We start from the raw sequence: 13,461 nt of genomic DNA, 5'->3' as shown, positions 1-13,461 counted from the left end.
TGACTTTTCTTTGGTACATGGATTCCCAAATATTTCATACTCTAAACAGTTGTTTTGAATAGAATTTCTTTTTGTATCTCTTGATTGATGTATAAAAATGCTGAGAATTGATGTGGATTGTATCCAGCAACTTTGCTAAAGTTGCGAATTATTTCTAATAACTTTTTATTAGAATCTCTGAGGTTCTCTAAGTATACCATCATATCATCTGCAAAGAATGATAGTTTGATTTCCTCCTTATCTACTCTAATTCCTTTAATCTTTCTCAACTCTTATTGCCGAGGCTAGCATTTCTAATAAAATATTGAATAGTGGGCAACCTCGTTTCACTTCTGGAAAGGTTCCAGTTTATCCCCATAACATATGATGATTACTGATGGTTTTAAATATATACTCCTGACTATTTTAAGGAATAGTCCATTTATTCCTATACTCTCAAGTGTTTTTAGTAGGAATGGATGTTAGATTTTATCAAATGCTTTTTCTGCCTCTATTGAGATGATCATATGGTTTTTGTTAATTTGATTATTAATATGGTCAATTATGCTAATAATTTTCCTAATATTAAACCAGCCCTGCATTCCTGGTATAAATCCTACTTGATCATAGTGGGATCATCCTGGGGATGATTTTCTGTAGTCTTTAAGATTTTAGCATCAATATTCATCAAGGAGATTGGTCTATAGTTTTCTTTCTCAGTTTTCACCCTATCTGGTTATCAGTATCATGTCTGTGTCATAAAAGGAGTTTGGTAGGACTCCTTCATTCCCTATTTTTTCAAATAGTAAATAAAACATTGGGGCTAATTATTCTTTAAATGTTTGGTAGAATTCACGTTAAAATCCATCTGGTCCTGGGGATTAATAGCTTGTTCTATTTCTTTTTCTGAAATGGGACTATTTAAGCAATTTACTTCCTCCCCTGTTAATCTGGGAAGCCTTTGTTTTTGGAGGTAGTCATCCATTTCACGTAAGTTATCAAATTTATTGGCATAAAGTTGGGCAAAGTATTTCTTCTTCTTATTGCTCTAATTTCCTCTTCATTGGTTCATTTTTAAGATTAACAATTTGATTTTCCTCTTTCCTTTTTCTGATCAGATTTACCAAAGGTTTATCTATTTTATTGGTTTTTTCATAAAACCAATAAATAAATAAAACCAAGTTTTATTTATTAATTCAAGAGTTTTTTTATTTATTAATTCAAGAGTTTTTTTTTTTACTTTCAATATTATTAATTTCTCCTTTTAATTTTAGAATTTCAAGTTTAGGTTAGGTTGGGGGTTTTTAATTTGGTCTTTTTCTAGCTTTTTAAGTTGCAGACCCAATTCATTGATCTTCTCTTTCTCTATTTTATTCAAGTAAGCCTCTAAAGATATAAAATTTCCCCTTATTACCGCTTTAGCTGCATCCCACAAATTTTGGTATGATGTCTCATCATTGTCATTATCTTGGGTGAAATTATTGTTTCTATAATTTGCCTCACCCAATCATTCTTTAAGATGAGATTATTTAATTTCCAATTACTTTTTGGTCTATTTACCCCTAACTTCTGTAGTTTTTGTGACCTGAGAAGTTTCTATTTCTGCCTTCCTGCATTTAATTTTGAGATCTTTATGTCCTAATATATGGTCAATTTTTGTATAGGTTCCATGAACTGCTGAGAAGAAAGTATACTCCTTTCTATCACCAGTGATCTATCATATCTAATTTTTCTAATATTCTATTTACCTCTTTAATTTCTTTCTTATTTGGTTTGATTTATCTAATTCTGAGAGTGCAAGGTTGAGATCTCCCACTATTACAGTTTTGCTGTCTATTTTGTCTTGCAACTCTCTTAACTTCTCCTTTAGGAAGTTAGATGCTATATATACCACTTGATGCATATATGTGTAGTATTGATATGGCTTCATTGTCTATGCTACCCTTTAGCAAGATATAGTTTCCTTCCTTATCTCTTTTAATTAGATCAATTTTTGCTTTTGCTTGATCTGAGATAAGGATGGCTACCCCTGCTTTTTTTTTACTTCATTTGAAGCATAATAGATTCTGCTCCAACCTTTACTCTGTAAGTATCTCCCTGCTTTAAATGTGTTTCCTGCAAGCAACAGGGTTCTGACTTTTGATCCAGTCTGCTATCCACCTCCACTTATTGGGAGAATTCATCCCATTCACATTTACAGTTAAAATTACTAATTCTGTATTTCCTGCCATCATATTATCCCCAGATTATGCTTTGTCCCCCCTGAACCCCTTCCCCAGTATTAAACTTATGGGCCCTCCCTTTTTAGTATCCCTCCCCCCTCATTTTAAATCCCTTCCCCTTTCTTGTACTCTTCCCTTATTACTCTTTTCCCTTTCCCTTTTCCTGTCTCCCCTTTTGATGAGGTGAGAGAGAATTCTCTGAAAAACAAATGTGTCAATTATTTACTCTTTGAGCCAACTCTGATGAGAGTAAGATTCACACAATGTTCCTCCCCCTCTCTAAATTCCCTCAGATATGATAAATTTTCTTTTCCTCTTCCTGGGATATAGTTTCCCTCTTTTTTTTAAGTTTTCCCTTATTTTTATCTTTATTATACTTGATGTATATCCACAACAGATATACATTTCTCAAGAGTTCCTTTTATCTTTTTCTGCTTCTCTTGAGTTTTGTGGTTGGAGATCAGATTTTTTGTTTAGATCTGGTTTTTTTCTTAGAAACAAATGGAATTCATCTGTTTCATTAAATGTCCATCTTCGTCCATGGAACAAAATGCTTAAAAAACTTAGCTGTTTAAACCAGCTATTCTTGGCTGCATTCCAAGTTCTTTTGCCTTTCGGAGTATCAGATTCCACATTCTGTGATCCTTTAATGTGGCTGCTTACAATATTTTTTCCTCAGTCTGATAGTTCTGCAGCTTGGCCACAATATTCCATGGAGTTTTTTTTAGGGGCTTTTTCAGAAGGTGTTCGATGAATTCTTTCAATGCCTATTTTACCTTCTGGTTCTATTACCTCTGAATAATTCTCTTTGATGATTTCCTATAAAATAGAATCTAGGCTCTTTTTTTCATCATCATTTTCAGGAAGTCCAATAATCCTCAGATTATCTCTCCTAGATCTATTTTCCAGGTCTATTGATTTTCCCAGTTGACATTATTCTACAGTTTTTCTTTTTTTTTTTTTTGGTTTTGCTTGACAGATTCTTTCTCAATGAATCATTCATTTCTATTTGTTCAGTCCTGATTTTTAATGAGTTATTTTCTTCATTTGCTTTTTTAATTTCTTTTTGTATATGTCCAATTGAATTTTTTAAATGAATTATTTTGCTCTGTGGAATTTTTTTCATTTCACTAATTTTTTTTTTTAGTGAGTTTTTTTTTCCCAATTCACCAATCCTACTTTCTTGGGAATTCTTTTCCCAAAGAATTCTTTTTCCCAAAAATTCTTTTCCCAAAATTCCCAAAATTCTTTTCTTGGGAATTTCTTTTCCAATTCACAGATCCTACTTTCCTGTGATTTTAAAACTTTTTCCAATTCACAAATTTTGTTTCCCTGGGAATTCCTGGGAATTCTTGATCTTTTCCAATTAAAATTTCAGGGCGTTGTTACTCTCTAGCATAGCTTCTCTTTCCTTGTCCATTTTTCTTCTAACTCTCTTTTCAGGTCTTTAATAAACTCTTCTAGAAGAGAGTTATGTGATGGGGGCCAGGTAACATTATCTGGAGACTGCTATTAGTCTCCTTGGGGTTGGAAACCCACTCTTTTTCTGTATAGAAGCTGTCAATCATTCTCTTCATTTTTTTACTCATTTTTAAAAACCTATGGGGTCTGCCTTCAGGGTTCTCTGCAGAACAGGGATAGTTTGGATGGAGCTGTCTTGGGCTGCAAAGGTACGAGGATGCTCTGGAGAGAATTCCCCCCTCCCCCCAGTGGAAGTGATTCAGAGGTGGTTAAGTCGGCTGTACTGCTGGGAGTGCCCAGTGAAGGAACACCCCCCCCCCCGTCCCCCCACCCCACCCCCTGTGTGGCCTAGCAACTGCCCTAAGGCTAGAGGCTGAACAGGCTACAGGCGTCACAACCCCTGGAGCCCCCCGTGGGGCAACTGATCAGCAAATAGCTCCATCATACAGACCAGAAATGTCTCTGCCCTGGGAAGCACAGTCGCTGCTGTGGAAAGTTCCCCTGCCTCAGGCTGAGCCCCCCTCCATGCAGATTATAGGCTAACCCAGGTCCCACTGTCTTGCCCCAGACAGCAGAAGGCGGCTACAGCCTTGCTTTCATAAAGTTTTTTTTTTTTTATATTAGCAGTACTTGGAGGTGAGTAAAGCTTGTTAATTTGAAAATATTGGGATAAACTTTAAATATTGGGATATTGGGATAAACTTTAAATGCTTTTTCCCTCATTTCGTATGTGAAAACATAAATTGTCATATTTGATAATAAGAATAGTGCTTTAAGTTTTGCAAAACATTCTATATGTATTGTGTCATTTGATCTTCTAGCTATAGTATATTAGGATCTTGGTGGGGTTGATTTGAGGATCTGGTAAAAATTAGTTCCCTTCTACTGCAGTCTTTTAAAAAGACTTAAAATCATAGCACTTTGAAAGCTTGGTGGCAAAAATAATACATAAATAATTGCTATTAGTGAACCACTAAATTCAGAAATTGCTGATTTTATCAAACAGAGAAATATTATAAAACTTTGGAAAGCCCAAGAATATTTATATTTATTTTAATTTAAAACATTCGTTATCTGTATATGATTTACTATACACCAACTATATACTTTCTTTTGTTCAATTTCATTTATATTTTTATAGATCATAGGGTGCCAAGTGAAGAGAGAACCCCCAAATTCAACTGAACGCTATACTCGTTGGATCAATAATCTAACATCTAAGCAACTTATCACACAGGTATTTAGCATTTTATTTTAGTTATCTGTTCTGGCAGCCCATGATATTAGATGCAATATCCTAGAAACTCATGCCTTAAAATGCTTTACTTAAGGTGATGTTCTACACATAGCCTAATTCTTAAGATACTTTAAAGGATTGAAGGATAGAAGGAGTGTTGCAAAGGCGGCACTCTCTGGTGGAAGTGCTTTGAAAATCACTTTGAAATTTATACTTTAACATATTTAACATGTATTGGTCAATCTGCCATCTGGGGAGGGGGAGGAGGGGTAAAATTAGAACAAAAGATTTGGCAGTAGTCAATGTTGTAAAATTACCCATAATTTTAATTTTTATTTGGTAAATAAAAACTATTAATTAAAAAAAAAAGGAAATTTAAGGGTCTACAGAAGAAGGTGGTGAAATTCTCATGGTTTATTACTTTAAGTGTATCTTCAGTTGTAGTAACTTCTTTATTGTTTTAATATAAAAATGGCAAGAGACAGATACAGAGTATTATGATGGTGAGAGGGCAAGTTGAGGAGACTATAAAAGAAAAGACTTGTTTTTGTGTATTCAGACATGACCAGATGTCATTGGTGACAAGTTAAAGCTAATGGAATAAGTATGTTTTAATATCTAGTATATGCTAGTATTTTATATCTATTTTATATTTATTATAGTATTTTATATCTATATTTTATATTTATTTAGTATTTTATATATATTTTATATTTATTATAGTATTTTATGTATATTTTATATTTAATATCTAGTATATACTAGTATACTAGCATATATATAGTATATAACTGTGTTAGACATAAGGAATACAAATACAGCATATGTACCCTCTAAATAGCTAATAACCTAATGATGGAGACACCATGTAGACATATTACTATAAAAAGAACAAATATGTACAGAATAAATAGTAATTAGTTAAGTACAGGGAGGTCAATGTCATATGGGGGATCAGAAAAGTCATCACATAGAGAAGGTGTTGTTTGAGCTGGGTTTTTTCAATAAGTGAGGGATTTTGTGAGGCAGAAATGAACCAGAGTGATCTAGGCATAGGGGATGTCCAGTGCAAAAAGAATCAAAACAGGAAGTGAAGATTTTTATTAGCCATTGTTAAATGTATACTGTGTCCAGAAGTGGGGAGCTTCATGTCCTTCACATTTTATATGACTGAAATTTTACAGTTTAATTTATATTATTCAGGTATACACCTATACATAAACATTGATATGATATAGAAATGCCAAAAAAGTATCCTTATTTAGATTTTACTTTGTTTTATAATAACTATGGTATTTATTTTTGTTATGGTTGGATCTGATCTGTGATTTTATAGGTAAAAAGCTTCTGGTGAGACCAGGTAAGAAATCCTTCCATCTGAAATTAGAAGTTTACCACTCTGGTAAGAGTAAAAAGAATCATCTTTTGACTCCTTTATCCAACCTAGGAATCCACAGAGCAATTATGGATTCTGGAATTCTGGAACAGACAAGCCAGAGTAGATTGAGGACTGAACATAAAGGACAGAAGCCAGTGGCCCCTGGAGGCTTTGAATATCTTTGCCTGAAAGCCCACCCCAGTCCTTCTTCAAGGCCCATGGATCCAGAGCCCAGTCAGAGAGAGCTATTGTGATATATTTTATCTGAGTACACACCAAAACTAGGCAGATCTTGCCTACATCTCTTATTTTCAGGGTTTGACACAAACTCAGATTCCTCAAACTAGACATTCCTCAAACTAGACACTTAAACCAAGGGGAAAAACAAAGGTACACATGAAGAAGTATCTTTGAGAGATACCCAAAGGATAAAGTCTCAAGAAAATTATAGCACTACAAGAAGATCTAGTAAAATCTCAGAGAAAGAAATGTCCTGACTAGTGAGACTGTAGAAATAGCTAGGAAAAAGGAAATAAGAAATACAGAATAGAAAAGGCTAGGGGAGGTAATATTTGCAGAGAAATTGATAATGTAGAACAGATAATATAAACACTTAATAGGGCTGATCACAGAGGATTATGGGCATTGCCACTCCACACAACACAAGCTGCTTGCTTTCTTTTACCACTCTCTACTCCTCACAGTAGGATGCAGATTGGGATGAGAGGCGATTTCTTTTGCTTCTGGCTACAGAATAGTGAGGTGAAATCAGAGGAGTTGTTGACAGATCCCCTTTGGTCATGCTGGTAACCTCTACATAGCAGCAGAATGCAATGATGTCTCAGTTTAATGGTGATAAATGTCTGACACATGGTATAAACTCAGGACAAACTGTCATTAAAAGCAAGTTTTTTACTTCACTGGGGGTCAAAAAAAAAATCACCTTTGAATTAAACATTTCACTATACATTCTCAGCTTTTCATTGCTAGGTTTAAATTTTTTTTTTAAAATAAGCTGTTAAAACGATGAAAATTAATATGATTTATTAATTAATTTAATATGATTTATTAAGCAACAGAATTGCTTAGTGGATTCCAGAGCAAACTAGGAACTGAATGCTAATAAAAAGAAATGTATTCCTGGGAGTTTCAATGGAACTGGTTGGTTCTCAAAGAGAAAACAAAATCCTTTGTTCTCAAAGAGAACCAATATAATGCTGATTATGGCTGATTATAAGCTCGGAATGCTCTACCACAGGCCAGGCACAATTAGTTCATATGAACATGATGATGTTTTCATCATGATGTTTCTAAATTTGTTCATCTTTTTGAACTTCTGCAATTCTGCTTTATTTAGAGCACAGAGCCTTCTTTGATGTGGGGAAAGCCTTTGCAAACGTTTCCTATGTCTCACAATCATTTTCTAAGTTCTTCAGAGAGACTTTGAGAATGTCTTTTTATGGCCTCTTCTGATCACAATTTGACTTTGTCTGTTTTGACTGGACTCTGAAACTCTGAAAGAGAAAGTGGGGCTCCCAACTTTGCCCAGTTCTGCCATACTTAAATCCAATTTTTTAATCAAAAATACATCACATTTTACCTTTTTTTTTTTAACCCACCTCAGAAGCAAAGTGACAAAAGTAGCAAGCACTAGGGGCTATAGACAACCTTGCACACAGGTGGCCCAGGCCATAGAGTCATATGGGCATTTGGAAACAAGGGATTTGGCATCTCCCTGGGTATCTGAGCAACCTTTTAAGAACTTCACCACTCACCTCCTATTGTGAGAAAGGCCCTAAAAATTATCTGCTTCACCCAATCCTAGTATGCATATCATGGGAGGTGGGAATCTCACCCTGTGGTTAAAACACACAAAAAAATACGCAAACTTTTGCAAATGTGACCCTGCTCATTATCAGTATATGGAATGTGCACAACACAAAATCCAATAGATCTGAAAGAACAGCTCTTGTTGCAAGAGAATTCAGCAAATATCACATCCAAGTAGTATAAATAATATACTACTATATAATATACTATATAATACAATATAATAATATAATATACTATATATATACTATATAATATACTATATGAATAGTATATTCATATATTATATATATTATTTACCAAAACTGGTAAATGAAGGCCAGCTCAGCATGTAAAAGTGAAGCTGGTGTAAGTTTTGCAATCAAAACTAATCCAGTCTTGCAAGTAGCAAATAATAGGCTCATGACAATGGATCATAGCATTGGAAGGAAATACTCTTCTCGTTTGGAGATGAGGAAACTAAGGCTCAAAGAGACAAGTGCTTTGTCAAAATCCTTGGAGAGACCTTACTACTTTCTATTGTAGGTAAAGGCCAGCTCCAGTTAGAATATGAAAAACATTTATTAAGCCATGTTATTAAGACAAATATCATGCTTTCTATACTTGCTGGAAGCTCTTGTACTTGATGATAGATCTTGGGGCCAACTCCTCAGGGAAACTGGTCTAGCAAATGATTTGTTACCAGTATTCTCTACATAATGTCTATTCTACCCAATGAAGCCAATATGACCATGATTTTGTATTTTTCATTTAAACACTTGGACTTGGGATAATATGTCTTTTTGGTAAGTTGTTCCAGTTTGTCTTTGATTCCTTATTGTTACTCCTGTTGTTTATAAACCATTTATGGTAGAGCCTCCGACACAATGACCTGAAAATGAAAATGGTGTCCAGGAAATCCATTCTGAAATTTTTATCCACAAAGTATCTTCTAGTTCCTGATGACTTGAATGCCAGCTGTGCTCATATCTAAACCATTGACAAGGCCTTTGTCAATAAAATGTTGACAAAATCAATGTTTCATGAACATTCGCTCTCCTACTCCCCATACTGCCATCTCTTTAAATCAGGTCCTTGGCACCTCCTGCCTGGATTATTGCAATGACCTGCTGGTGGGTCTGCTTGCCTCAAGTCTCTCTCTATTCTAATCCATTCTCCATTCAGTCATTAAAGTGATTTTCCTCAAATGCAGATCTGAAAATCCCACTTCCCTACTCTTCCTATTGCCACCAGGACAAAATGATTTCTTTGTCATTCAAGGCCCTTCATAACCTAGTCACTTCTTACCTTTCCAGTGTTATGCCTTCTCTTTAAATATAACTCTTTAAACATACTCTTTAAACTTTGACTATATCAAATTGAATAGTTTTTATACAAACAAAATTAATAATAATAAATTAGAAGGGAAACAATAAACTGGGAAAACAGTTTTACAGTTAAAGGCCTCATTTCCAAAATGAGAATTGATTCTAATTTATAAGAAATCAAGCCATTCTCCAGTTGATAAATGGTCAAAGGATATGGACAGACAATTCTCAGATGAAGAAATTGAAACTATTTCTAGCCATATGAAAAGATGCTCCAAGTTATTATTAATCAGAGAAATGCAAAAGATATTGTTTCATTCCTTTTATAATTAAAAGAACAGCTTTTTAAAATTTGAATCCAAGAAGTATTTCTTGAACACCTTGTGTTGTGTATGTATTCTCTGTATCAGATCTTAAGAAAGTGAAGTCCCATAATTCTTATCATTCGATAATTAGGGATGTAATTAGGGAGACAACCATTTTTTTAGAGAATTGAATTGAGTTAGAAAACCTGGGCTAGATGACTGACAAGACACTCTGCTTTTCTGGACCTCAATTTCCTTAATTGTAAAATATAAGGAGGTTGGTCTCGATCTCTAATGTCTCCATCCTACATATGCTATGATGTATTCTCATACATTAGATTAATTAGATAAAAAGTATATGCAGAAGGAATTTGGGATAAAGGAAGTTACTTTGAATTAATTGTTGTGGAGTGTTGTGGAGTTGTGGATGTGTGTAGACACATGAATGAAATAAGTCATCAGCAGGAAGTTGATAAAGTTGATAAGTTGATAAGGAAGTTGATAAGAGTTAATAAGTTATTAATTGGTCAAACCATATTTTCAAACCTTTTATAGACATACTCCCTCTTCCCACCTTTTCAAGAAATCCTGAATTATTATTAAGTATGTGTTGATATGATTCAGAGAGTCATATCTAGTTCTTTGAAGAATTTTGGTATTCTGTTCTCTGCAACCAATATTGGCCCAAGAGCAGCAAACCCTGTGAAAGCCATTTAAAATTTCTCCAGTTCTTTTTTGTCCTTGTTTTTTGGGATCCTTCTATCTTTTCTGTCTCTGTGACTTTTTATCTATGTCCCTTCCCATAATTGGTGACACACAGCAAATCTCTCTCTGGGTTCCTCTTCTTTCTGGATACTTTTCCTTGATGGCCTCCCCAATTCCTTTGGATCAGATGGAGAAGGTCTTCTAAGATTTCACCCATTTGGTGAAACTTAGTGTTTTGTATCCTTTTGCACACTTAATTTTGTAATGTCTTTAGCATAGTGCCTGGCACTATGCTTAATAAATTTTTTTAAAGTATAAACTCAGCATTGAGGAATACAAACCAGTAGAAGATAAGGAGTTTATCTTATAGTTTATCTTAGTGCACTCCCTCCCCCAATATTCCCTCTCTTTAATCATCCTCCCCCCCCTTCTTCTCCTATTTTCCTGTAAGATAAGACAGATTTCTATACCCTCTTTGAGTATGTATGCTATTTTCTTTTTGAGCTGATTCTGATGAGAGTGATGTTTGCTCACTCCTCTTCTTCTCTTCATTGTAAAAGCTTTTGCTTGCCTCCTTTTTTATGGCAGATAATTTTGCAGTTCATCATCTTATCATCAATTGCCTGGGACACTGAAAGGCTAAATGACTTGCAGTTTGTACTTAAACCAAGATCTTCTTGACTAAAAAGCTGCTTCTCTATTCATTATGAATATTACATATTTTTTCTCATATTTTGTTAGAATTTTCATAATGGTATTATTATGGTATGAAGTGATAGGTGATAGCAAAACAAAGATCAAATTTCAATAGCATTGAGTAGGTGATTGTATTTCTGGTACAGTGCTAAGTTTTGAGATCTCAGAAAGTATTTAATTAATTTTAAAAGGAAAAATGGAATCTAGTAATGACAGTTGGCGAGAAGATATATATATATACTATGTGACCCTGAGCAAATCAAAGCAGCTAAAACTATAAATAAAATTATTTATTTAATAAAGTTTCCTTATATAGGAAATCTCTATACTTTTAGTATAATCTAGTCTCTATTCTTATATGATTCCTAAAATTTGAAAAGGGCTGTGTTTTTAATTTTAGTGCTGCCACTAACTTTCTCTGTGACTCTGGGCAAATGACTATCTTTTTGGATCTCAATTTTTTCATTATCAAATTTACAAAGTTCTTTACAAAGCAAGAGAAGATGGCATGCAGGGATAAAAGCATCCTAGTTTGAGACTAGGTCACTTCACTACTGTCCGACATGGAGCCTCATGGAGCCTCACTGAACAGTGGACAGATGGTTATGTTTTTCAAAATCTTATCAAGCAACAGGAAAGGATAAACTCACAGAGGGAAGAGAGAGAGAGAGACAAAGAAAAATGTTAGCAAAACTAAAACTTCCTGCCATGGGACAGACCCCTCCAGCCAACAATGAACAGAAACAATGCAAAAGCAAGACTAATGGCGCTGAAAATGAAATGTTAACATTAGCTGAATACCATGAACAAGAAGAAATCTTCAAACTCAGACTAGGTCATCTTAAAAAGGAAGAAGCAGAGTTCATGTGGGTAAAATAAAAGGCAGTGAAATAATTCTAAAATCCTTTCTAGTTCTAATATTCCTAAATATCTATTGAAATTCACTTTTTTTTTTCAAGTGGTCTTATGTTAGAAATGGATTCTAATGATACTGCCTATTTGAATATTTGAATTGCTTCTTAAGAGCAAGTAGGATTTCATTTTTGTCTTCATTTCCCAATGCCTAGCACATAGTAGGCACAAAACAAATGCTTGTTGGCTGACTCATTCTTCATATGGAGATTATTAATTAGATTTCTTCATTAATTTCTTTAATGTTAACCATGTTTCATAGGTGTTTACTTCTTATGGACCAACAGTGATCATGCCTACCTGGTTTTGCTCCCAAAAATGGTTTTCCCAAGTTGGAAAATTTGATGAGAGTGGCAAGGTAAGTCCCTAAAAGAAGAAATGCATCATTGCATTTTTGGTTTAAAAAAAAAAAAGTTTTGTACCACAATGAAAATAATCCTCAGCCTAGTTTCCATTTGATCATATATGTTATTTCATTTCTCCTGCTACTTTTTTGACAATTTTTTAAAAATTGACAATATTTAAGCTGTGTCATAATAGACATATATAGTCATAATATATATACATATATAGTCATAATGTGGAAAGAGTCTGATACTTGGATTTGAAAGACCTTGTTACAAGGGTTAACTGTTTATAAATTCTGTAATCCTAGGCAAATCATTTTCATAGGATCACAAATTTAGTGCTGGAAGAAGCCTCCTGTCATCTAGTCCAGGCCCTTCATTTTATACATAGAGAAATTAATACACTGAGAAGATGAAGGAAATTGAAAATTGAAAGATTTTTTTCAAAGTGAGGCATTCTGAAGATTTGAGGTCTGAGATTTAATGACAATTGTAGTGCCTATAAACTATTAACTGGATCCAAAAGGTGCTGTACTGTGCTCTTTCCCTCTCCATTAAGAGTCTCCTTTGCTCTTTGGCTATGGTAACCAGTTTTAGGCTTAATCCTAAATTAAGTCTAAAATCCTTATCAGTCTTCTCTGTTCAATTGTTCAGATCAATTCTCCGAGAACCTCCACAGCTGTGGATCATAACATCTGAAGGAGTTGCAAGGCAACCTTTGTTGCGGACTAGGAATGAGATAAATTGGAGGCAGAGGGAAGAGGAGAGCAGTCAGATAACAGAAACTGCCTCTCAGTCTCTCCTCTCACAAGAGGAGCTCCATTCTGGTTTGGATCCCCAGCAGTCACTGTCAGGTGGCTCAAACAGCTCTCCCGGGTATTCCACCAGTTTTCCCTAAAGTGAGAGTATGAAGTGAGAGTATAGGATAGCTATTTATTTCATATACACAAAAGAATAATAGAAATATTGATGGGACACAGTAATAATATAACTGTTTATGTTTTTCTTCAAGATAAATACTAAAACTGTCCAGGACTATCAAATAGACATTTTGAATTGCATTGTCTTGAATTGTCTAAGAA

At 34.3% G+C, this 13,461-nt stretch overlaps 1 protein-coding gene across 7 annotated transcripts in view; it reads left to right on the top strand.

The window, feature by feature from the left end:
• B3GNTL1 (UDP-GlcNAc:betaGal beta-1,3-N-acetylglucosaminyltransferase like 1) overlaps positions 1-13,461 on the top strand; it is a 133,070-nt gene that overhangs the window by 66,418 nt on the left and 53,191 nt on the right. For all 7 annotated transcript variants that reach the window (XR_012481623.1, XM_074265019.1, XM_074265023.1 and 4 more), the window contains exons 6-7: positions 4,804-4,899; positions 12,295-12,390. Coding sequence is in view for 6 of the 7 variants with exons in the window: in XM_074265019.1 (XP_074121120.1) it covers positions 4,804-4,899; positions 12,295-12,390 (192 nt within the window). In the remaining variant the exon portion in view is untranslated. The remainder of the gene's footprint in view (positions 1-4,803; positions 4,900-12,294; positions 12,391-13,461) is intronic.

This window comes from Sminthopsis crassicaudata, chromosome 4 (genome assembly GCF_048593235.1).
Source record: "Sminthopsis crassicaudata isolate SCR6 chromosome 4, ASM4859323v1, whole genome shotgun sequence".
NCBI classification, from domain to species: Eukaryota; Metazoa; Chordata; class Mammalia; order Dasyuromorphia; family Dasyuridae; genus Sminthopsis; species Sminthopsis crassicaudata.
Note: the sequence above shows the minus strand (reverse complement) of the source record. Positions and strands in the feature narration are given on the sequence as shown.